The following is a 23,666-nucleotide window of genomic DNA, read 5'->3' as shown; positions in this document are numbered from 1 at the left end:
GCAGACATGCACTTAATCTATTAACTGTGGAATTTAGTTTCAAAACTCTCAAAAAAAATGTCGATAATTTATTTATTTTTTCAAATAAATGCGTACTAGTGCTACTTCATTTTGCTTTAGTTTTTTGTTAGAATATATTATAGATGCCTTTGTTTTGCATTTGACGATTATACACTTTATTATTTGATTGTATTGCATGCACAATGAGAGACTTTTCAAACTAAATTTCACAATTAACTGGTTAATAAATCTAAATCTAATTCCCCATTCACTGGCAGTCTCCCAATTACTTCCACTCCACTCATAGATCTAATCATCTCGTCAGAAAACAAGCAACATGCATTCGCATTCAACCCGACGAGTTCCATTCAAACAAGATATTGTGCTAGGAATTTGGTTGTTCGTTCCACGGTATTCGACAATCGTTCTACGGCTGCCTTCACGCGATGATACACGTACCGCGGTGTACACGTATAAGACAGTAACAATACGTAGTATAGCGAACTGCAGACACACTATACGGGTATCGGCTACATCCTCGGAAATGAAACATTTCTGTTTTGTACTTCGACTGGTTATTCGTCTTTTAGTTAACCCTATACAATCTGGTATAACTTTCAAGTTACATCTTAACCCCTTGCCTTATAGTTTCTTTTTCAATTGTGTTCAACAGCGATGTTTTATTGTTTTGCTGTTGAGCGGTATACTGTGTGGCGTAAGCGAAATGAAGCTTTAGATGCAAAAATTTACGAGCTACTTTCAAATATGGTGGAGAGCATATTATGGTCTGGGGATGCATATCGAGCAGAGGAGTAATGGCATGGCCATTATTGGCGCACACCGATGTCCGAGCATCGCGAGTGGAAAAGTCCCCATGCCATCATAAAATCTCGTTTTTATATAAAGACACTTAGCTATGCAACTTTACTAATTACCACAGCATTTTAAAAAATATTAAATTTCATTCGAATTGATTATCTATTTAAAATATATTACATAACAATATGTTATCTGAGTTTTTGTATGTATAGTGATATAAGTTGATCTCACTGAAAATACAGTTTTCTGGAAATTAGTCGGTACGTGATATGTTAACGTGAGACCCGCACTGTAGACTATTGGTAGAGCCGAGTTCACTTTCCAAAGTTCTATTAGCTATCCAGGCTAGTATCGGAGCAGGTGGGACGCTCACCCGCTGGGGCCCTCGAGGGGTCCCTATCCAGCATTCGGCTTTCAACCACTATCCCCTCGAAGCCAACATCAAACAACCGGAGCATCCTCACGGGACGCCAGGCACCGGTCCCCGAGGTACCAGTTATGACGGTCTATTGGTTTGACCGCTAGGATAAGGGTTTTACCCCCTATCCCCCATATTGAGGTAGTTCCCTACCAGGGCTTGGTTGGCCTAGCTTGTGTTATGCCCCCGGGACCGCCAACCCTGTGACGCCACGAGTGGCGCCCCCTGAGGGACCGCGACAAGATAGGTCGAAAAGTCACTACCAATTTTCCACCATGCAACAATAGGTCTGCGTTTACCCAGACATTGTCGTTTGTACCGTCCCTAGAATCGCCGGCGTTGCGAGAGTTACTAGGTTGATTACTATTTACTACGTCGACATCGAAAAGCTTGGAATAGTTGTTCAATAAATAAAGTGGTACGCAGTTTTCTGGTAATGTACATTCAGTATCCATCATATGCGTACCAAGATACGTGTATCGTCGTGTGAAAGTAGCCTAACCGTTTCGCGAGCGTAAAACGAACTCAGTCGTCGCGAAATGTTTTCGAGTTCAAAGGACTCCGGCCGGGCACAACACCGGCAACTCGTTTCTCTGCCAATGAACATTTGTCTACTAATGGGCGGCGGGTCCGCGCCTTTATGACTAGTTTGTAAGCACTCGGCTGGGGTAGCCTTTGTTCGCGCGACAGGGTGGCGCGCGTTCTCGCGCGGGCGCGGATTTTGCGGCTTACCGTTTCGTCACGACGCGCCTCACATTCACGGCAACAGTCCTTTCAACCGAGACCGCGGTATCTCGAGCTGTTTAAAAGGTTGATCCGTCGTCTCCGCAATGTTTTGAGCATCTCTTCCGTTTGTCGTTTGTTCATTTTCCTTCTCTCTCTCTCTCTTTCTCTCCCTCTCTCTCTTTCTCTCTCTACGCCCTCTGTTTCACCATTCCACTCGGCCGCTGTTTCAGCCGATGTACATACATCCGCGGCTGGAAAAATGGTACAATTCGTCTGATGAGGGCGTGTACCGTAAAATTATTATCTAGATACCGAGATCAGAAAAATTGTAGACTGGTAATCTGAATATTTTCTTAAGATGTCGTGTAAGTCATAATTAGATTTGGATGACGCCGTTGAAAGTGTCCTTGAATGAAATTAAATTTATAACTGATCGTTAGATGGGTTATTACTATATTGATCACCTAGTCAGCGATAATTTGGGTTGCAAAGTTTTTCTTGTATTTTTCTTACTTCATTGGATTTAAAGACTCTTCGAAATATAAACGTAACACATCTGTCGAGATAAATATTAGAGTATTTTTCTTGACGTTTTGTCTAACAGTTTTGATAATAAACAATTAGAACATCTAGAAAATGGGTATTCCCACTGAAAAATATATGCGTTTTACATTATTATGAACTACATAGAACTATTTCGAATTTCCTCTTTTAATATTATTAGAACGCTTTCCCCAGAAATTATTAAATAAATTTTCTGCTGCATGCAGTAACATAATTCGAAATTTCATTTCGGCAATGAATGCGCTCTCGTAATTTGTATAAAGAAACAGAAATCAGTCAATTTACATTTATTTATATGAATTTGTCGTACAGAAGCTTCCAACAAAATTTCTCACAATTTTCATAATAGTGATATCCAGGTAAAAATGATCTCACTCTCGCTAGGTGGACTGCAAAACACAGTGTTCTCGAATTATTCAGAACTGGTTTTCCACGCTGCGTTAAACGCGACTCGTTAATTTTTTCGGCTCCCGCCTTTAATAGACGCCAACGCTGCGCCTGGCCCATGATAAGTCCGTGGAATATGGAAATTGGATATATCCTTGAATTTTCTATGCTGGTGAAACAGGGTTGCTTGGAATTGCGTCGAGCCCTCTCGTCATTGTTTGAAAAGCAATTATAATTCTGGCCAGCGACAGCGCCACGGACGATTACGAGCAACGGTTATCTCCTACGAGATCGGAATTGCGTGCACCCCAATGAAATAGAGTAAAACGGGTACACGTGCGCATTAGAGGTGACGATTTTGGACGTGTACTAAAATATACTTGTATTAGGTGTTAAAAATTCGTGTTTTTAATGAACCTGTAAAGATCCAAGTTCAGGGATCCATGTATGCATGTACAGAGAGTTTTGTATTACAAGAGTTTCTTATTTTTATCTCAGTTTATGTATTAGACTTACGGAACCCGAACATTGAATACTTTAAACACTATTTCGTAACAATTTAGGTCGAGTTTGATTAATGCAATTGTCGAGTTCACGTTATATTTCCCTGTTCTTGACACACTAGTTTCCGCCATTTATATGAACAAACATGTAGTCTTCTGGGAATTATACAGTACAGTGTAAAATAAACGACCGTAGATCTAGTGTTAATATGTTATATCGATATGTCATATTTTAATATAGAATTATAATATGTACTAGAAAATATTCAAATTCAATTTCCATTGAATCTCGATTGTTTGTTTTACATGTAAGTTTATAATATATGTACAGCTGGCTCTAGTTTTTCATGTTATGCGGTCTGAATTTTAAGAGTCAATACGCGTGAACGCGTATAACAGAAATACTCGCGTAAACGTGCAATAGAAGTACAAATGAGTACACGGATACTCGTGTAATCAAAATTACACGAATTGCGGTTCGGATTCGTTTACTGCGCCTATTCACGTGTATTCACAAATATGTAAAATAGGGATCTCTACTGTGCACCCATTCTGATCCATCGGCAACGCAAAATGACATCAGTCAGTGTCCTCCGTGTGCATTACTTGTCGCAGCATACTGGGAACATTTGGTCATTTCTGTATCGAAATGAAAAGATTTTTCATAGAATTAATATAGACCGTTGAACTTTTTTTAATTAAATCTGGAACGTTATAGAATAAGGAAAAAGTATGCAAAAAGTAATGTAAACAATTTTTTACCTTGCTAAAATTGATTAAAGTTAATAATTATTAAAAAAATTTCGTTTCTCTTATTACAACGTGTGGCTGAATTCTATGGTTAGATTAAAAATTTTTTAAACTGATATCGAAGCCGAATGTGTATTAATAAGAAATTTATGAAAAAATGTTGATTCTAAGTTTTAGCTATTTATATTAGTTTTTCGCTGTTAAATCTGAACTGATCCTATGAGGTCTATCCTATATTCAGTGGAAATCAATTAATATATCTATCCATAACTTACTATTTTCACTTCTTATAAATATCAGTATAATACGTGTGTGTTGGATAAAATTTTCAAATCGACTATCTCGGAAACGAAGTCCCCTTTGAGGAAATTTTATTCTATGCTATCGACTTATTGTACATGTTTACATGTAATATTATTCGATCAGAACATCGTTCATTATGGTAAGTATTATCATCAGTATTTCATGGAAGGGTAATTAAATACTGCTGCTAAAGCTTTATTAGCGACATTATATTTAAGATAAATTCGAACGGCTTTTAATTCAACGAGAATGCAATTTCAATGAGAGAAACAATCTGATTAAGGTTTTTATGAATGTACAGTAGTAAGCGTTTAATATTATATAATTACGAATGCATGCAACTTTAATGCACGTACCGGATTTAACAGATTAAATTGATTTATTGCCTCCACGTAGAAAGTGGACCATAATTTTCTTCATGAATAATTATTAGTAGCGATTTCTCTTGGCGACTTCCAGGCGCACTTAAAGAAATTTACATTTTTTAAAATTTGGAACTAATATTTACGGAATTGTATTACTTATGAAATCTTTTTTGAAATTTATGTTATTATAAAATCTTGAATGAAATTACAGAAAATTAATTTTCAGCTCCAAATTTCAATTCCATTGTACCTAAATTTACATAAGAATTTTAATAAAGTCCCATTTAAAAATTAAGCAGATTTCCACCCATTTTCGAACCATTTACATTTTCAATGATAAAAATATGAATATATACACATTTACAGTGACTTCTTATTTGAACCTAATTCTTTATTTGAAAGGAAAATACCTAATGAGGATGAAAAATAATCACTACAAACGAAATAACGAACAACATTATTTACAAGTACGAATATACGCAAATGAATTTCGAAAGCTCATTGCAGAAAATAATTATAAATATAAATTTATATAAAAAATAAATCAAATAACATTTCCCAAATTGTCGAATAAAGTATTAAACGTGAAAGTAATTTATATCTCAAACACGTTACTACAAAGGTAACTGTATTCGATAAAAATTTCCCAAAAGAAAGCAAATAAAACATTCATTTAAATAATTATTCAACAAGATATCATTTCATTTCACTGCTCACTTCCGCTACCAACATAGAAAACCGCATTTGAAAAAAGAGAAAAGCAAAGCTGCGACTACTTGTCCTTCCGGATGCGTTAAAAGTTCCACTGTGCGCCGGGTGCCGGAAATTATCCCCGGCAGCAACATTATCACCGCGGAAAATGATGTATTCGAATTACGGCGGGGCGCGCACAGCGGAGTACGAAACTCGGGTGGCGCGCTGTTCGGCGCATTACACGGCTGGCTGATATTTGTTTCGGGCCACCGGAGAAATGTTTCTGTCAGAACGGTTACTCGACGAGTGCATATCCCGCTGGTATTAAAAATCCCATCAGCGTCGTCTTTTTCGTTTCTGATAATTGCGCGTCGGGTCTTCCGCGGTCGGCTGAATAACCACGACGTCGGAACAACGATTCCATCGCTGTTACCGGCGCGACATCAACGCGCCGCGCCGTCAAGAAACGAGCAGGAAGGTTCCAACTCGCGATATCGCGTCTACACGCGTGCGCGCGCGCGCTGTCGTACACAAGTGGTTTTAAAAGGCACAAAGCCGAAATGAAGCAAGCTTTAATATCTCCACTGGAAATTACGTTTCCGCAGCGAGAAAGGCTACAACGGAAATTCGATCAACCGTCCGGAGTTAATGGCCGTCGGGTAGGCGACGTTTCATCGATCACCAGCTTTTCAGCACTTTTTTAATGTGATTGTTTTTTCAATATTCGACACTCGCTCCGACGACGGATTGAACCGCGTGGAACTGCGTGTTATTGGTTAATAGTTTCTTTTCACCTGCTGAATATCGGTTAAATTATGGTGAACGCATCATTTGCAGTGATTTCCTTTTCTAGAGGATTGCTTTGAGACGTAGTTCGATTAGATTTGAAATTATGCGTGGGATAAAGGAATTGTACATTTTGGGAGAAATAGAATTTACAGTTAGCAATAGATAATTATCAGTAGATAATTAATAAGTTAGAAAATAGTAAGGAATTTATATTTTACTTTCTGTCTGTATGCATCATATAATACTTCTGCCTATGTTTGCTACTGGTTTTGGCTACTATAAATATTTGGCGAAACGATAGTTGCGAGTAGAAGACGTGGAACTATATAAATAATACAGTGCAGATAAAATAAAACTTTGTCATATAATTAAATTATATCTTAAACTATTACTTGTATATAAATTTATAATGCATATCAGTATACTACGTATCTTCCTTATTTTTTTCGCGATATTTAAAATGTTTGTCATAATTTAATGCACTTATATTGTTCAATTTTTAAGCCTATAAAATACAATTACTTTAGATACACTTTTTTGAAAATAATGATCTCATAAGGTATCGATTATATTAGGTCGCAATTTTCAATTTATTTAACTCTTTGTCTTACGACTACTTTCACAACTGTGCTGGATAACATTACTTTATCCTTAATAATTTATTAAAAAGAAAAAATTATTTCATACTTATTCTATGTCAACATATACTTTAAAAGTTAACTACTGATAACAGAAAAGTAATATTTAATTTATATTCGAAAGAAGTAAATAACGTTTAAATTAATAAAAAAATAAGACAAGGAGTTAACGGTATGTTTGAATTATCTTGAAGTACATATAGAACGAGTAAGATCCAGCACTCTTCCTTATAGGTGAATAAATGTTTTGTTACTTTCTCGTTAGACTTATGATGTGATAAACGTTTATGGCATTGTTTCTTAGGAAGTGCAACGTAATGTTTTATATGAATTTTTCACTCTTATTTTACGTATGGAAATAAACCTCGATTTAAGAGCTTATATACACGAGCGATACGATCCAGCCGTGGTGCAGCAGCGATTGTTTTGGAGTAACAGAGAGTTCTTCTGTCTCTCTCACAAAAACAGGATAAGAGAACTTCGCGTTTTTATTCTTTCAAAATCATACAGCGTCACCGCCGCGGCGCTGCAGCGGGATCTCGTCGCTCGTGTGCATAGGCCCTTAATGTCAATGGTTTTCGCGACACAACCACGTACTCCGCGTTGTTCATCAGATGTTAAGATCATTTGAGTCAATTTATTTTCTTCGCGTAATCTCTGAACATTGCACGATGTTTGTAAAGCCTGAAGGACCACCCACTGTGGAAAAGAAAAACGATTTTACTGATGCTCAGAAGTGTCTATTCTGTTGCTCTAATGAGACTGTTGTCCACTTCGTCTGTAAAACTGTCACTTGACAGTTTAGATCATCGGTATTCAGCTGCTTATGTCAAACTGTTCTCAAAATTTTGCGAATTTCTGGAGAAATATGAACTCTCCTTTCAGAGTTTACGTGTCCCGTATAGAAAGAAGTTCCTATCGGCCAATTAGAATTAGTTTGGGTGGCTTCCAAGAAACTCTCTTCTTCTAAAGTAGCGATGACTTCGCTGCTGGTTAACTTAACAAATTAACTGAGTTTTTAAGAACCGTCCCAAACTTTCTCTCTTGACACTCGGTCTGCGCGTGGATTTGTAATACGCCATTGCTACTGAGATACCAGAAGACCTTAGAACTGTCTGTCGCTCACTTGCAGTCCTAAGGTCTTCCTGCCATAAATACCGATGATTGTTACGTAAGTGCAAGACTCTGCTCTATGCTTAATCTTTTGCACTTGAAAATTTTCGACTAGAAATCTTCAACGTTTTCCGATAAGATATAGGCGACGTTCTTTAAAACCAGCCAATAAGAAAATTTACATGAGTCAAGAAATAAAGCTATTTTACTCTAATATTTCACGTATCTGTGCATTATACGAAGCTTAATATTATATGTGAGCTTATAATTTCATTATATCAAATCAAGTGGTGACTGAGAGTCACCTCCCGAGCGCAACGTATTGTAAACCCAGTATAGCATCAATCCCTATATCTAAACACCAGACAAACCCTGAAAGGAATGCGGATCTCGCTGGTCAGCTTTCATCTTTCCTCATCCCATTTTCGATAATAACTTGCTGTTTGTCAATACAGGCACACATAAGCAAATCAAAACCATAAACAAAATTCATAGCGAGAGACCCCTCTTTCCCTTGTGTCGTCCCGCGGTTCATTTCACGAACTACGCGGTAGGTATCACAGCGATGCACAGAGAATCGTATTAGCATGCCGCAGGAATGTTTAAACAGCATTTGTCGCTCTGAATGTTCGGGGAATGGCGGAAAGCGTGAGAGGAAGATACGTGTATTTAAATAGAAGACAAAAAATGACCGAAATTCTCGGCATCGAAACTTGTTTTTTCTCATACATGTCACTACTGTTCGTATTCACATTTCGTATTCACGCGATTCTGTTAAATATACATATTAAATTGAAGAGAAAGAAAACAGAATAAAGAGAAACTATGCGATGTAATGTGTAGAGGGCGACACACGGTATATGGAAAATGTACATTGCGTAGACGATGTAAATTGCTTGAGTCGTGATAAAGGAAATTTCCAAGAGATTCAGAAAATTTAGTTTCAAATAAAAATATGAATATTTCATTTGTTGTTTTAGTAGATACATTATTGTTAAAGCGAACGCCCTCTTATTTTGCCTGTTGACCATTCCGAGATTTTGTATATTCGTAGAATAACCGAAGGTAATGTAGATTTATTTATATTACTTTTGATAAATGTGATAATTCAAAGTGCTCATACTATTGTTTCTCTCGTGTATTATACTACTGTATTGGCATATTTCTACAATTTTTTTAATTATTGTCATTGTAAAGATCCTGTTCATAGTGTTTTGCATGTTCAACCTAATACTAAAACTGTTCTATAAAACAATTTGCGAATAAGGGTAATGAACATAAGAGTGTAAAGAAATAATTAACGTTTCTTTTCTACTTCAGAATATCGGAAAAAACATTAAACGGGAAGGTTATGTAATAACAGCAATGTTATAATTATGAGAAATTTCTTTTCGATAGATATTATTTTGAAAACGTATCTATTTAAAAAATACGATAACTAATTTCTCAGCATCCACCTTGTTCATTGTCTAATTTATACAATAAAGAATTAAGAAAGTATCTTCATTTGGAATTGTGAAAAAATCGATTATTTATTTCTTGAATTCTCTTGAAGTGTATATCTTAAAAAGTATCCATGCCATGAAATATGCCGGAATTTAAAAAAAAACTTAGTTACAAATATTTGAAGAGCACTGTTTCGGCATAACGCGATATGCAACAGCAGGAGTACTTTTCCTTCTTACTTGGCACTTCTTGTATCCTTACTTATAAAATTTCTTTTTAAATCTCTTTTTGTGTCCCTACATGATCCTGGAATTGCTGATTAATTGGAAATATTCGATATATAATTTCCCAATTCGTAAAACTATCTGTCCCGTATATAAACAACACAAGAGTTTAAACGCGTTTTTCTCAAAACCATGTTTTCTGACCATAGTTGATATAATATCGCAAGATCCAGTTTGAAAATTGAACAGGTTCTTTAGCAGACTTGCAGTTACAGTCGGTACCTCAATATTTAAAAGATCTTAATTTTTTATGATTTTTCATTATGTTAAAAGCCAAAAAGAAAGTCTACAAAATCGCAACTTGAACTTTAAACTGACTCCATTTTTTTAAGCAAAATTTTATTCCATTGGTAGGTATTTACATAGGTAAAACGATGAACGTAGCAAAGTCAGGGTTGATAAGCCAATCATAATGATTTTTTGTAAAAATAAAACATAGGTTGCAAGTACCAAAAAGAATTTATTTGCCAAGCATTAATTGCATAAAACGAATTTCATATTTTGTTCGCAGGGAACGCAAAGAATCCTTAGACGCGAAAATTGTTAGAACCAGCGTGCCAATCAACTCGGAGGCGTATCACATGAAGCACAAAAGGAGGGGTGTGGCTTTAATCTTCAATCATATCAACTTCAAGAAAATGGCATCCAGGAAAGGTTCGATTAAAGACAGTAAAGACCTAACGCAAACATTGAATCGGCTTGGTTTCGAGATCCGAGAATACGTCGATCCTACCGTTCAGACAATTTCATCGATCCTGAAAGTCAGTAAGTAGACACTGCCAATTTATACATGTATTCGCTTTTTAAAATTCTTCGACACTCTGAAAGCTTAACTCTTTGAATGCCAGAAATTTTTTCCATACATATACGAAAAACGCCAGCGGTCTTTATGCGTTTTTGTAATGGCGCGGGAAAAACTTTGTACGAATGTCAATTTTGAAATATTCCTGTAGAAATTTTTACATGGTGTTTATAACATATTAGATTAAATTTAACCAATTGCTATGTTTATATTCATATTTAATTCACTGTTCTCACAATATAACACAGAATTCATAACTATAAAATTTAAAAAAATTGTAGATCATTTTCAGAAATCTTTGTTTATTCGCACACAATCCGTGAAGTCCTTTTCTGCAGTTTGAGTATCTAAGATCAGATCTTTTTACTGGCTTTGTTAGATTGCACTTCATCTACATCATGTAATGCACCATTGTTCCTGGCAAACTTTGCTGTAGGACGATATAACTGTGCCAGTTCATGGAATTATTTCATTATCACAACAAATATTTTGTTTTTCCACTTTATTCTAACTGATTTGAGACCAGCGCGATAGCGCTTCTGGCACTTTCCGCGTATTAATGGAGGAGTGCGATGGCGCTCCACGGAACTCAAAGGGTTAAAAATTAACAGAATATTAGAGCACGAACGTAGAATGAAATAACAGTGTCGATCCGAATGTTTTGCATTTCGCAAATTCTTCGACGATCTAAGTGGACACTTGAAAACTAATGTAATATTACGAGAAATACAGAATAAAAATACAATAATGCGTAAAACAAATAAATATTGATAAAACGATGGCCTAACAAAACGCGAGGTACTGCTCGTAAAACGAAAATTAAATCATTCGTAAACGTGTAACTATATGTACGAATGTACGGATGGGAGTGATAAAATTTAGATAATTGATACAAACATATAAAATGGTGATACTGCGTCAAAATTTTGATTTCAAACGTTGGACACGAATTCCGAGCGACGTGTAACACGATTTTCGCGCTGAAACACGTTCCATACGCGCGCCTGGCGACAGCTTTTAATCATTTTTCTGCGATGCTCGTTAAACAACGCGTAATTCGCGGCAACGCGCAGAAACGAATAATATCAGCAATAATTCATTTCGATCGTCTCCATGTAACGAATCGCGTTTCCATTATTTGAGTAACGTCGCTTTGATATAGTTCCAGGCTCTACCGACAGGGCCGCGATTACACGCGTTCCTTGATGATTAAAATTAGTAAATACGTGGAACAGTTTAAAGAGAGGGAGAGAGATAGGAGGCGGTCAGTTTAAATTACCTAATGAAAGACACGTTTTCGGAATTAAACACGTGCGGAACATATGAACGATTCCGAACACACCTTGAAACGTGCTTTGGATGGAAATACGAATGAGGGGCGGTCAAAGTTGAGAGCAACGATGAAGACATTAAAATCGTATAATGGACTTTTGTTAAATAGGAAATAACCGAATACGTTGTTGCGTGTGAAATTGTTGATGAACGTATCGATGCAAAAGGATCGAGTATAACAGTATTAAAATTGATAATTTACAATTTAAAACTGAAGAATATAGTTTTTATGGAATTACCAACAGTTTGGGTTTATTATCGTGGTTTTATGAGAACCTAATTGAATTTTAGCAGTAAATATAAAAAATGTATATATTGGTTATAAAACTGGAATACAAAACTGTTCTATCAGTAAAGCTGAACACGCTTTAATCGAGCAGGCTATAAATATTTCAATCAAATTCTTTCCAGTAGTTAATTTTGCCAAGACGAACAAAGAAATTGAACTGTAAAGATCTCTGGGGAATGCGTATACACACACAGCTCCCCGTTTACGTATATTACGTATATTCCGAGGTAACGATATAGTAGAGGCAGTAAAGTCAGCGAGACCATAAACAGAAGCTTCTTTTACGGGGCCAGTCCGCCCAGGCTCCTTGGTCCCCCGAGCATCTTCACTATTGCAAAAGTTTCCGGAACTATACTAAAAGGATACCTAATTTATAAGGGGGTTGTTTTGCACCACGCCTGGTCGAGTTGTCACTTTTCCGCTATCGTAATAGTCTTTGTTGACCGCCGGACTCAATCCTCGGTTTATAGCCCCCGCTGGGTTTACTACCCTCGCTACACCGTTACCTACAAATTTCAGCAATAACTCTCTGCAAGATTCGACAATTTCGACATCGACAGATTGGAATTCCGCGTAGCCTTCGTTTTTCAGGCGCCGCGTGATCAACGATCTTTCGATTCGCTGCGTTCTCAGCGCGCTCGTTATATCGAACCAATACCGCAAAACGTATCCATACAACAATTAGTATAATGCATTGTTGTTTACCATTATTCCGTTTGATTTTGGGAAAGTTATATGGATTAAACAGAATCTCTGGTAAAAAATGACCAATCGTGGCAGGGTAGAGATCGAGGCGACTGGGATCAGTTCAGACTTATCGTCGGAAAACTAATAGTTAAAACTTAGAATCAACATCTTTTTTCACCAATTTCTTATTAATAAACATTCAATATTAGTAAAAAAATGTTCAAAAACTTAAAAATCTTCGTTTTATAAAATAAAATTCAATTTCTTCTGACGACTACATATACTTTTTATTATGACAGTAGAGTGACGACACAAAATGCATTTTCATAATAAACTATTAAAAAATTTGTCGTCACTTTGGTTCAAGACTACTTTTGATCTCATATGATTTTATCTTTTAATCCAATTTTTCGAAACGATACCTACTCTATGTTTTCATGATTTCATAACCTTTCGAGCGTCCATCGCACGCTTGCTTGTCGATTTAAATCGTTTTGACTCGACAATCGAAAGGGTTATTCTAGAATAACAAAGCTGAATGTTATAAATGAACATTCTTCATTGAACGGGAAGAGTGGTTGTCTTCACAAACGGAATCTGATTTCCAGCTGAAACTGTAAACGTAATCCGCGGTGTTTTATAGCGTGATCTTGGAAAAGGGATACCATGGTTGGAATTCGAAGAAGGTTTCAGGTGAAGCGCTGCGACTGCTTTAAAGAAAGTCACTGGTCCGAGATCTAATCAGCTTTGAGAAAGGGAAGATCGCTGAAAAGCGACTTGACCCGATAAGAGTGTGAATCGCATTATTTATTTATTACGAATTTGAAACCAACCAAATGTCCACAAATCCCTCAATGTTCGTTGTAATCGTAGAAAATTTCCCGTTCTGTGCAAATGTTACTAACTTTTAACACTAGAATTATAAAACGCACCAATTTCAAGCATGTTGGATTTTATAAACATTGTTTGGTAAATGTTTACGTAAATTTTGATTGATGTAATTATACGAATCTACATATTAATTATCAATTTTGAACGTGTATTTTCTAAAATTTAAATGGACAAACATCAATTTTTCTAGGAACATTATACATGTAATTCAGATGTGTTTCAATCTAATAAATAAATATGAATTATCTTAACCCGATTGTTAACAATCGATCTATAACTTCACATCTGTTTATTTACTGGGAGTTTTATAATATTAGTACAATTTTCTATTATAACATACTATTTTCCTCTCACATTAGCTCTATCAGCCGCCAATCTAAAAGTGGACAGGGGTAAGGAGACTCTTCCACTCACGATGCTGAGGTCACCTCAACCTCGAGCGCATGGTCATTATTGGCGCGCAACAATAGCTTAGGACGCAAGCGAGACCGAACGCGATGAAGTAAGACGTAACGATAGAAAACAAAATTCTCTATAGCTCCGTCTCACTCCGTCGCATTCGACCACGGTCCCGTCCTTTATTATTGCCGTGTGCCAATAATGGCTATGCGCCGAAAGCCGAGGTGACCCGAGAAAGGTGACTGAAGGACTCCCCCTGCACCTATGCACTTTTAGCTTGGCAATCGATGGAGCTAATGCGGAAGGCGTATAATATATACGACTTAGTGCTAAGTTGTTTATATTGAGTGTAGAAATGAATTTGGTGTTTTTCAACATGTTCAATAATTACATATTAAACAAGAATAATTAGAAGTAGGCAGGACGAAAATCCGAAATGTTATTTCAAGTTTTATTTCAATTCAAATTAAAACCAATATTTCTATGTTCTATGTTCATTGCATTTCAATTCAGTTTACATGCTTGGCAACATGAAGGTCGTTACTTTCGATCATCTTTTAGACAAAGATAGAAAATCTGCAAATAGCGAGGAGTGTATAAAATTCGAATGATCGTATAGATTTGTATAGAAGATGATCGAATATATATATACCTTACTTTATTAATTAAATAATCAAAGGGTTAAAAGCTCTATCAATATTTTCTTTATACGTATAATTGCTAACATCTTATTTTTTGATTAGTTATTACTATAAAATTTTCAACCGTTAAGAGGAAAACTGGACATACTATACATTCTATTGAACTTGTTCGATTTACGTTCGACTAGTAAACTGGTCAAATGTCCCAAAATTCTTTTACCACACCGAGCCGTGACATTTCCATGAAATTCACATGCCGGAGGGAGTCCCAGAACCTTTGCCCGACAAATTGTTGGTAAACCGTAGATAACGGGGACAGAAGCGAATTCGTGGTCGTGGAAGGAACGTCATGTTGAACAGTTTATTTGAATTTTTCTCTCAAATATTCGTCTATTCAAATATTGACACGACAGACGCCGCTGCGACGCTGTCCAAACTATATTCGTCAAATCACTTTGTCGTCATTTTACGAAGATGCACTTACTTACGATAAAAATTGAGAGGGACGAACGGCTTAGAGCCATAAAACTTAAAAATTCAAATCAATAAATACTTCTGAACCAAGCATATATCTCGTGACAATTACAGCACAAACATTTCATTCGACAGGCCATTCTTAAATGTTATCTTGACGTTGCGTTTGAATAGTCATGTTACAAGCAAAATTTCTCTTCGTTTCCTGAGATGTTTTATTAAAGATAATTGTAAATAAGGCACCAATATTTGCCTCCTTTTGAAATGTGTTTCACCTCCTCGATGAAAGAAACGGAAAATTACATAACCAGTAAAATTATAAATCAAAGGAAACTACAAAAAGTTGTAACTAGATTACGGATCATAATGATTCATACTTCACGAACCTTTATTTTTTCCAAAGGTACATATACAGTAGATAATTATTAATTTAATACGGAAATAATGCACAAAATAACTTTTGGATAATAAGATAAAGATTATATATTTCTATTCGTTCGTTAACAGAAACGGGAAACTGTAGATGCATTGTTTAATTTAGAAGTACCGGTCATTTGACCGGATGTATACGTTCAGTGTTAAAGAAGTAATCCGCCCGTCAATTTCCAGAATAATCTGAAACTCTTTATCCACTCGACAACTCAGACCCTCAATCTCCATTGTTCGATAAACGGTTCGAAGAAGCTGGAGTATCATTCACGGTGTACTAATAAACTTCGGCGGGTCCTTTGTACGGGATATTTCGCGCGGGACGGGGAAGGTGGCAAGGCGATACCGTTTCCTCGGTCCGGTTGATCCTGCGCGGATAATGATGTCGCTGATGAATAAGAGCACCGGAAGTTGCACAAACAGTTTTACAATGAAACGAGCTCATTAAACGCCCGCCTCCACTTCAGCTTCTCTCTGAGGTATAACCGACGAAGACAATCGCGCGAAATACAGACGTGAGCAACGTAGCCGAGCGGAAAGTCGGATGATCATGAAACTTTATAATAAGCGAGGAAACTTTTCATATTCCTTCAGCCCGGTCGGAATGCGTCGGAATATATCGCGTTCAGTTTATAACCGTTCTCAGCCACCTTCGTCCTTATTCCTCCACTTTTTTCCCCTGTTCTTTTTCAAGCTCCGACCGTTTCTTCTCTTCTCCATGCGAACGTCCCCAGACGCGACCCGTTCTATTCCGTTTGCCCCGAGACGAGGACAGGCAATTAAAATTCGCAAGGTACTTCGTAACGACTTAAATCGAAATGTTATGCAGCGAAGTCCGGGTAATCCGCGGTAATTAAAAACGAGAACGAGCTACGCCGGCGTGAATGCGGATCGCGCCGCCGAACGGGAATTTCATATTCGGAACAATGAGCGCGCGCTTCCGTTTGATGATCCAGGTCACTCAGGAGCATGAAGCCGAATTGCTTCGATTGTCTTTTGATTGTCCCTTCCCTCGTCGCTTTACTCATTTTTTACACGAGTTATTGGGTCAATCGATGAGTGCACGACTTTTAGTTTCATTTATGATTTTGAGGAAACGGGGACCTACGCTATTTTAACAGTTTTACAGCTGCATGTTTCCTTACTCAATTTATATGACCGTTGTGATCTACCTAAGACTAACGATAATGTTTAAAAAATCGATTGTCCTGTAAAAATGATCATTATTTGAAATGTAGAATTTTGTGTGCCCTGGGAATAGTGGAATGATATTTACGTGGCATCAGTTGATAACCATTGGATAAATATATCCATAAAATTGATTACAATGTTCCTAATGTCAGGTACATCACTAGTACCATACGAAAAATTAAAAAAACATTTTATTCGATTACAAATATCTATATTGTTATATTGTTTTTAAAATAGTGGATAATTTATTATAAATAATATTATAGTGATAAATTACTAGTACAGGATTCAGAGTTACAATAATGCTCTTTTTTGTTTATAACAACTTCTTCGTAGGTGTCAGTCCTCTTCATCATTTCAGACCCTTACCAATTTTAATTCTCCAACTTCATTTACAGATGATCTACATTAGACGAAACCACGTTTCCATCTATTCAGTTTTATGGATTTTAGTACACCTTCAATTTCCAAGTTTTACAATCGAGTCTCTACGATGCTAAAATTATTACCTCTCCGTCAATTGTTTGTAGACTACATTTGACAGCCGTAGAATAAGATTTCTTCAAAATTATTTTCTATGGGATTTACTGTTAATTAAACATTACTTTTAAATTAACATTAGTTTCCGTCTTACTAATGAAGATAATAAAAACTTTACTTTCTGATACTTTCTCTGTTAATATTGTCCTTACGTAATTATCGAATTAGAGAAACAATTAAATCTTATTTCAGAATATTTATTGCTATCGATATCGATATTCTTAAATAATTAAGCGGCGTACATATAATTAATGAGGTACAAACAATTATTTCTTGTGTTATTTTTAACAATTGCAAATGTATGAAACAGTCCCAACAGACACGAAACATAAAATTTATGATTTTACTGAAATATAAAGCTGCTTGTATATTCCACTCATGATAATGAAAATTATAACACATGAAATACCATTTTGTTCAGTTTCAATTCTTCTAATGAATTCATGAAATCTTGTGTGTTTATAAAAATTGACATTCTATTCGTTGGGAATGGGACCATATTTGTTAATTTAAACTGATTTATAACTCTCATTATACTCAAAATTTCATTCACATCTGTCTTCGTTGTTTAACTAACTGAAATATCAATTGACCATACAGGGAACAATAACAGAAAAACATTAAAATTCCGGTTTCATTTTCTTAAATTTTCGTAGATCAAAGTCACCGGATTTTTTCCGAGTTGTCAGAGACGAGGCCGGAGAGAGGGGGAAAAATCGAAAATTTTGTTTTCCGGCTGTCAATCGCATAAATCTTTTATTCGAGCGGGGTCACGGAAACGAGAATTCATTACGACCGCAATATTTTTAAGTGGAGCTCCGTGAAATCGATAATTCTCATTTCTCCCTCGAACGGGACGACAACAGCGGAACCTGTCATTTTTTCCTCTATCCGCTTCCATCGATGGTGTAAATTCGTTCGTATAGATACCGCCGCTTTTAGTTTTTTTTTATTGTTCTATTTTTTTTTTTTGTTGTTTTCGTCTGACGCGCATCCTTTTCCTCTCTCGTGGCTCCTTCATTCGTACGTTGCAGCAACAACGGCAACAGCGGGCCGACAAACAAGTACACGTATCCCGTTTCCGAGAACGGACGAAAAAAAAACAAGTACATACAAGCGACTCTTATTTGCAGAGCAAACAGCGCGCCGCCCGGTTTCACCGGACGAGCGATGAAAACAGGACCGGTGTGGCAAATTGTTAAATATTCCCAGAATTTCGTTCCCGGCGTTTTTAATTCACGCGAAAGCGTCCATGCCTGATTGATTAACACAGCTGCGCGATCGTTCTTCGACGATCCGAGCATATTTCACCGATAGGGGATATTATTAGCCTTTCAACGACCGAATTAGTTTGCAAAAGCCTGTCGAAATTTCCAAACTTTTTTTATCAAGTATCTAGAAGTTCTTATCATGCTCAATAAGAAATTATGTTAAAACTACAAGCAAAGTGGGGTATGGTAGAAGATATAGCCCATCCAAAAGTATTAAAATCCCACAAATGTTTTTATACGTTTATATGAAAAATGATGAGAACTGAAATTGCAAGATAAGTTTGCAAATTGTTTTTATTATAACTTATTAGATTTACCATTCACAATTTTTTTATAGATTTCTCAACATGAAAGATATCCTTAATAAAATGATAGCAGAATAAGACTAAATGATAAACCTATCGAAAGCAGACTCCACCTCCGATGTTAACGATTTTTAAATATGTTGTAGAGGTCGAGATTTTCAACTGCTTCCTGTTCGTATAATCACTTAGTTTTCGAAATGTCCGAGAAAAATTCCTAGTAGCACTGTAATGAATTCTGCGTTCGTGATGATAAGATATTCGGTCGTATGATTAGAAAACAATAAATGAAAACAACAGCAAATGTTGGAAAAACTCAACACACTGCGCGCCGGCCCCGCGATAATGCGGGATTTTTAGTCTATCGTTTAATTGCTAATCCCTCGTTAATGCAACATTTTAGGTATGTATAACACAAATCCAAAGTAAAATTACAAATTCCTTATTCATTTTGTAAGTCAGAAATTTCGGTTTGATTGACGTTTAAAAATCTGTCAATATAATTACAGATGCTCGCGTTTTTAATACCTGAAATTTAGCCGGCGTACAATGTGTTAAGAAAAGCGACTGACATATTTGAAATTACAATAGTACTTATTTCATAGTTTTAGTAAATACTGAGTGTTACGTATACGAATTTTAAGTAAATATTCACCAGAAAATTCAGTGAATACGTCACGCTTTAATATTTATTAACAAAGAAATTAACAAATTTACTAACAAAATCCATTGATATCCAGCCGTAAAGCAAACGGTAAACAAATGCAGACTCGATTCTTACTTCATTAAGACGATTAATTCATTCTTCTTAATTCATTTACTGACGATTAAATAATATAAATTGATGTGAGTAGGTTTAGTTTCATATGGCAATGGTACGAAGCCCATTTTTCATCTACTCTATACTCTCATGAGCCTCATTTAATTTTAACCTGGAAAAAATTCCTTACAAAAATCTCGAATTCCTTTAATTTTCATAAAAATTCTTCAAACTGGAAGGACGTTTAAAAACTATAAAATAAAAGCGTGTGCGATTCGATGAAATTGATGAAAGAACCCTCCTTTAACGTCAAATTTATCGACTGAATAAATTTAATTTTACCAAAAATGTGGAAAGGTAACTAGATGGAGGAGAACTGTAAAACACAACAGGATTAACCTTAATGTTCACAAAGCGTTCGAACACTTCCGTAAGCCACTGTAATAACCTCTTTGGCGTTGTATTTTGGTTCCTCGCCTGCGACATCCCGAGGAAAGGGTAAATTTTGGAAACATTTATTTTATCCTTAATTATTAAAATCGAAAATAAACATTAACGTAATGTTAACATATTAATAAACAACTTGATCCGTTCGTAGCGTTCGTGACCGGCCCGTATGCGGTAGAATTCATTCGCGGTGTACTCGCACGTGTCGAACGAGGTGCAAAAGGTCCGACACAATTACCCGTGGCTTGCGTAACGATACATGACGCGATTTAATAATTCACTTCGCGAACGACTGCTTGTGTCATGCCACGGTCCCGCACGTTAAGGGTCGTTCATATTGGCACTGCGCCAGAAAACGTGATAATAGCCAGTTTGTCAAGGGTATTTGATACAGGATACGATGACTTGGGCAATGGTCACGGTCAAAGTTATATATGATTTGTATCATACATTCCTGTGGGACCTTGGATATTCCACATTACACGAAAGAGAAGAATAAGATGTAATTGATTTTACAACAACAGGAAAGCAGAAAAGCAAGTACAATTATAAAATATTTTCATTTTCAGGATCCCATGAAATCATAAAGCTCTATCGATTTGGGTACTAATTCAAATTCTTCGTCAGTAGAATTTTTTACAACTTCAGAATTTATCTATTGCTCACTTTGTAATGTGTCTCCTTGTATTATTTCTTTATGAACAATCTGACTTTTATCATTATTTTTTATATTTTTTGAACAATCTAAAAGCTTCGAAATTGGAAATAAGTGTTGATAGCTTCGAATAATACTTTCACAGTTTTGTAGATGTGAAAACATGCTGTATTTTAGTCTGAACTTTCTTTTTTATATCCCTTGCCGTTCTTCAGACAATCTACGGGACAGAAAATTCTTCATTTTTTAAGGGATGGTTTCACCCCTAAAAGCGACATTCGGTACGAACATAAAATAGCTATGTATCAGGTTTGATTTACTCTACTTATACACGAAGTTTTATAATTTTTTTAATTTCTGGGTTCGATACCTTCCTTTGTAAATATTATAATTGCACTATTCATATTTATACATTTCTGACTGACGTGAATGTATAATGAACAATACGAAACGAAATGTAGTTCCGATATTTTAATGTCCATTTCAATTTTTATTTAACAGGCGCCTTAATTAAAAAAGTGAAATACTTTCTGACATTAATTACAATTTTCTCTTCATAAAAATTTTACAAAAGCAAGAACCTCTCGCGAAGAGATCCACATATCCGGTATTTGATAATTACAAACGGAACATTCATTTAAATTAATATTTTCTGATATTAAAGTTTTTGTTCTAAAATTAGGTTTAATGATTTTGACACAGCATGCGATGAGTTTCTGATAAAAATTTCATAATAGATACATAATATTTCAAATGATCTATATTCATAGAAATGATAAGCAAAAATTTACCTACAAAACCTTCATGCTGCTTAATATTTTCTATTTCTTATTATACTCTGTTGATTCTTCCCTTGTAAAAAAAGTTAGATCATTAAATTACAGTATCTATAAATCGTTATAAAGAACATGTGTAATTTATAAAATTTTGTTTCTTTCACGTTATCCTCAGGTCCCAATTGTTACTTCCTTTGACATTTCTTCTTTGTCTTTTTGTCCAGTTTGAATGATAGATTCAAAGAATTCAAAAACTGTTACTCTTATCATGATTCTTTATTATGTTTCAAATATGCAATTTGAACGTTTCTATGTGCAATTTGAAAATTTCATTTCTTCATGACTTCATCACGATTTCCAATTTTTATTGAAATAAAATGATATGAAAATTTAGCCAAAATGTTGTTTACATCTTAAATTAGGACTACAATGAGTATCTTAAAATTTTTCAGATTTTCGTAGAACTCGCAACAATAGAAAATCAAGACCGATCATAACAAGTTTATATTATTGACCACGTTGGTGAAACCCCCTATTGCCGGCGCAAGGTTAATACCTGGAAATAAGATTTTAAACTTTTGATTCATGCACGCACTAGTGAAGGGTGAAAGATTAATAATATCCCTCTGAAAGGATTCAATAACAAAGTGAATATTATAAAAATGGACATTACCTATTGTGCATTGCTGTTCATTTCATTAATATTTGCTGTATTATGCTATATCTGCAAATTAAAGTAAAAATAGTAAGATAAAAAATTTCTAATAGAAATGTATGTGAATGAATATTATTCAATGCATTTTAATTTACATATATATTACATTATTATAACATATGTATTATATTTACTATTAATGCACGTATATTCATAAGCGTAACTTCTTGTTATCGAATATACCCAAGAAAAATGAATAATATATTTGCCAATAATATAGCAGACAAAATCTGATCAGTTAAACTTACAATAACAATATTTCAACGTGTAATTACAAGTATGATGACAATGAAATAGTTGACAAGAGAAAACGACGCTAACATGAATTTCTTTGATGTTTCCAAAAACAGATTAGAAGTTACGAAGAAGCGCAATAAATTGATATCAGGACAGTTCCAGGAGTATTTTTATGACGCAGAAAAATATTACACTTTCCTCTGTGACTTTTGAGTAATAGATCGATAGTGAAAGAATGTTCAAGCGTTCGTTTACTTTCAAAACAGTATCGAAGCGTGGGCAAACAGGTAAAATGCAGGCGACCGCAACTTCGCTTCTTTGTCCTGAATTCAGCGAGATGTCATCTTTTCCCATACCCTCACCTTCACACAATCTCTGATGTGCGGGGCATAATTTTCAACGTTCACGTTCTGGGAAACTTTACTTCGCGGATACGGGCGGAAAAACTAGAGGGAAACGAATTTCTAGAACGTTCCAGCGTACTCAGTTTCTCACAGCGACAAACTGGCTATAATCTATACAAGAAACTTCTTCGGGTATTTACAATGGATTCTCGGTAGACTGTCTATCTATTTTAGGGAAATCGTATGTAAATTACGTGAACTACGCTAATGTAAAATAAAATTAACGAGAAATCTAATAGTAGCAAATAGCGAGAAGAAGAGTAAAGTAAGAGTTGTATAATTACATTAATGTACAGTTATTATAAAGGTCGGAATCGCTTCTAATATTCACAATTTATGGAAGAAAGTAATGTGAAAATTAATGAAGTTGACTTTTTTCAACTTTAGTAGCTTTGGCTGCCTTAGTTGCGCTTTATTTCACCAAATAATGGGGTGTTTGTCGCTTAAAATTATTTAATTACCTCGTAAAGGTGATAAATTACTTCTTAGTAACGAAATCTTCGTTAAAAATGGAAGAAGTTTTGTTTTACAAAATATAAGCTTTATTTATAATGGAATAAATATAGATCAGTGATACTTAAAGGAACACTATTAACCGCTATCAAAATTACTAGTAAATTGTACAA

General features: G+C 35.5%; 2 protein-coding genes across 3 annotated transcripts in view; one reads left to right on the top strand and one right to left on the bottom strand.

Moving 5' to 3' along the window:
• The window catches only part of LOC116431716 (alkaline phosphatase), a 424,481-nt gene that overhangs the window by 132,966 nt on the left and 267,849 nt on the right, over nt 1-23,666 (bottom strand). The gene's annotated exons all lie outside the window — the stretch shown is intronic.
• The window catches only part of LOC116431717 (caspase-1-like), a 71,513-nt gene that overhangs the window by 10,410 nt on the left and 37,437 nt on the right, over nt 1-23,666 (top strand). For both annotated transcript variants that reach the window (XM_031987532.2, XM_031987531.2), the window contains one exon: nt 10,310-10,563. In XM_031987532.2, coding sequence (XP_031843392.1) covers nt 10,310-10,563 — 254 coding nt within the window. The remainder of the gene's footprint in view (nt 1-10,309; nt 10,564-23,666) is intronic.

This window comes from Nomia melanderi, chromosome 3, assembly GCF_051020985.1.
Source record: "Nomia melanderi isolate GNS246 chromosome 3, iyNomMela1, whole genome shotgun sequence".
Taxonomy (NCBI): domain Eukaryota; kingdom Metazoa; phylum Arthropoda; class Insecta; order Hymenoptera; family Halictidae; genus Nomia; species Nomia melanderi.
Note: the sequence above shows the minus strand (reverse complement) of the source record. Positions and strands in the feature narration are given on the sequence as shown.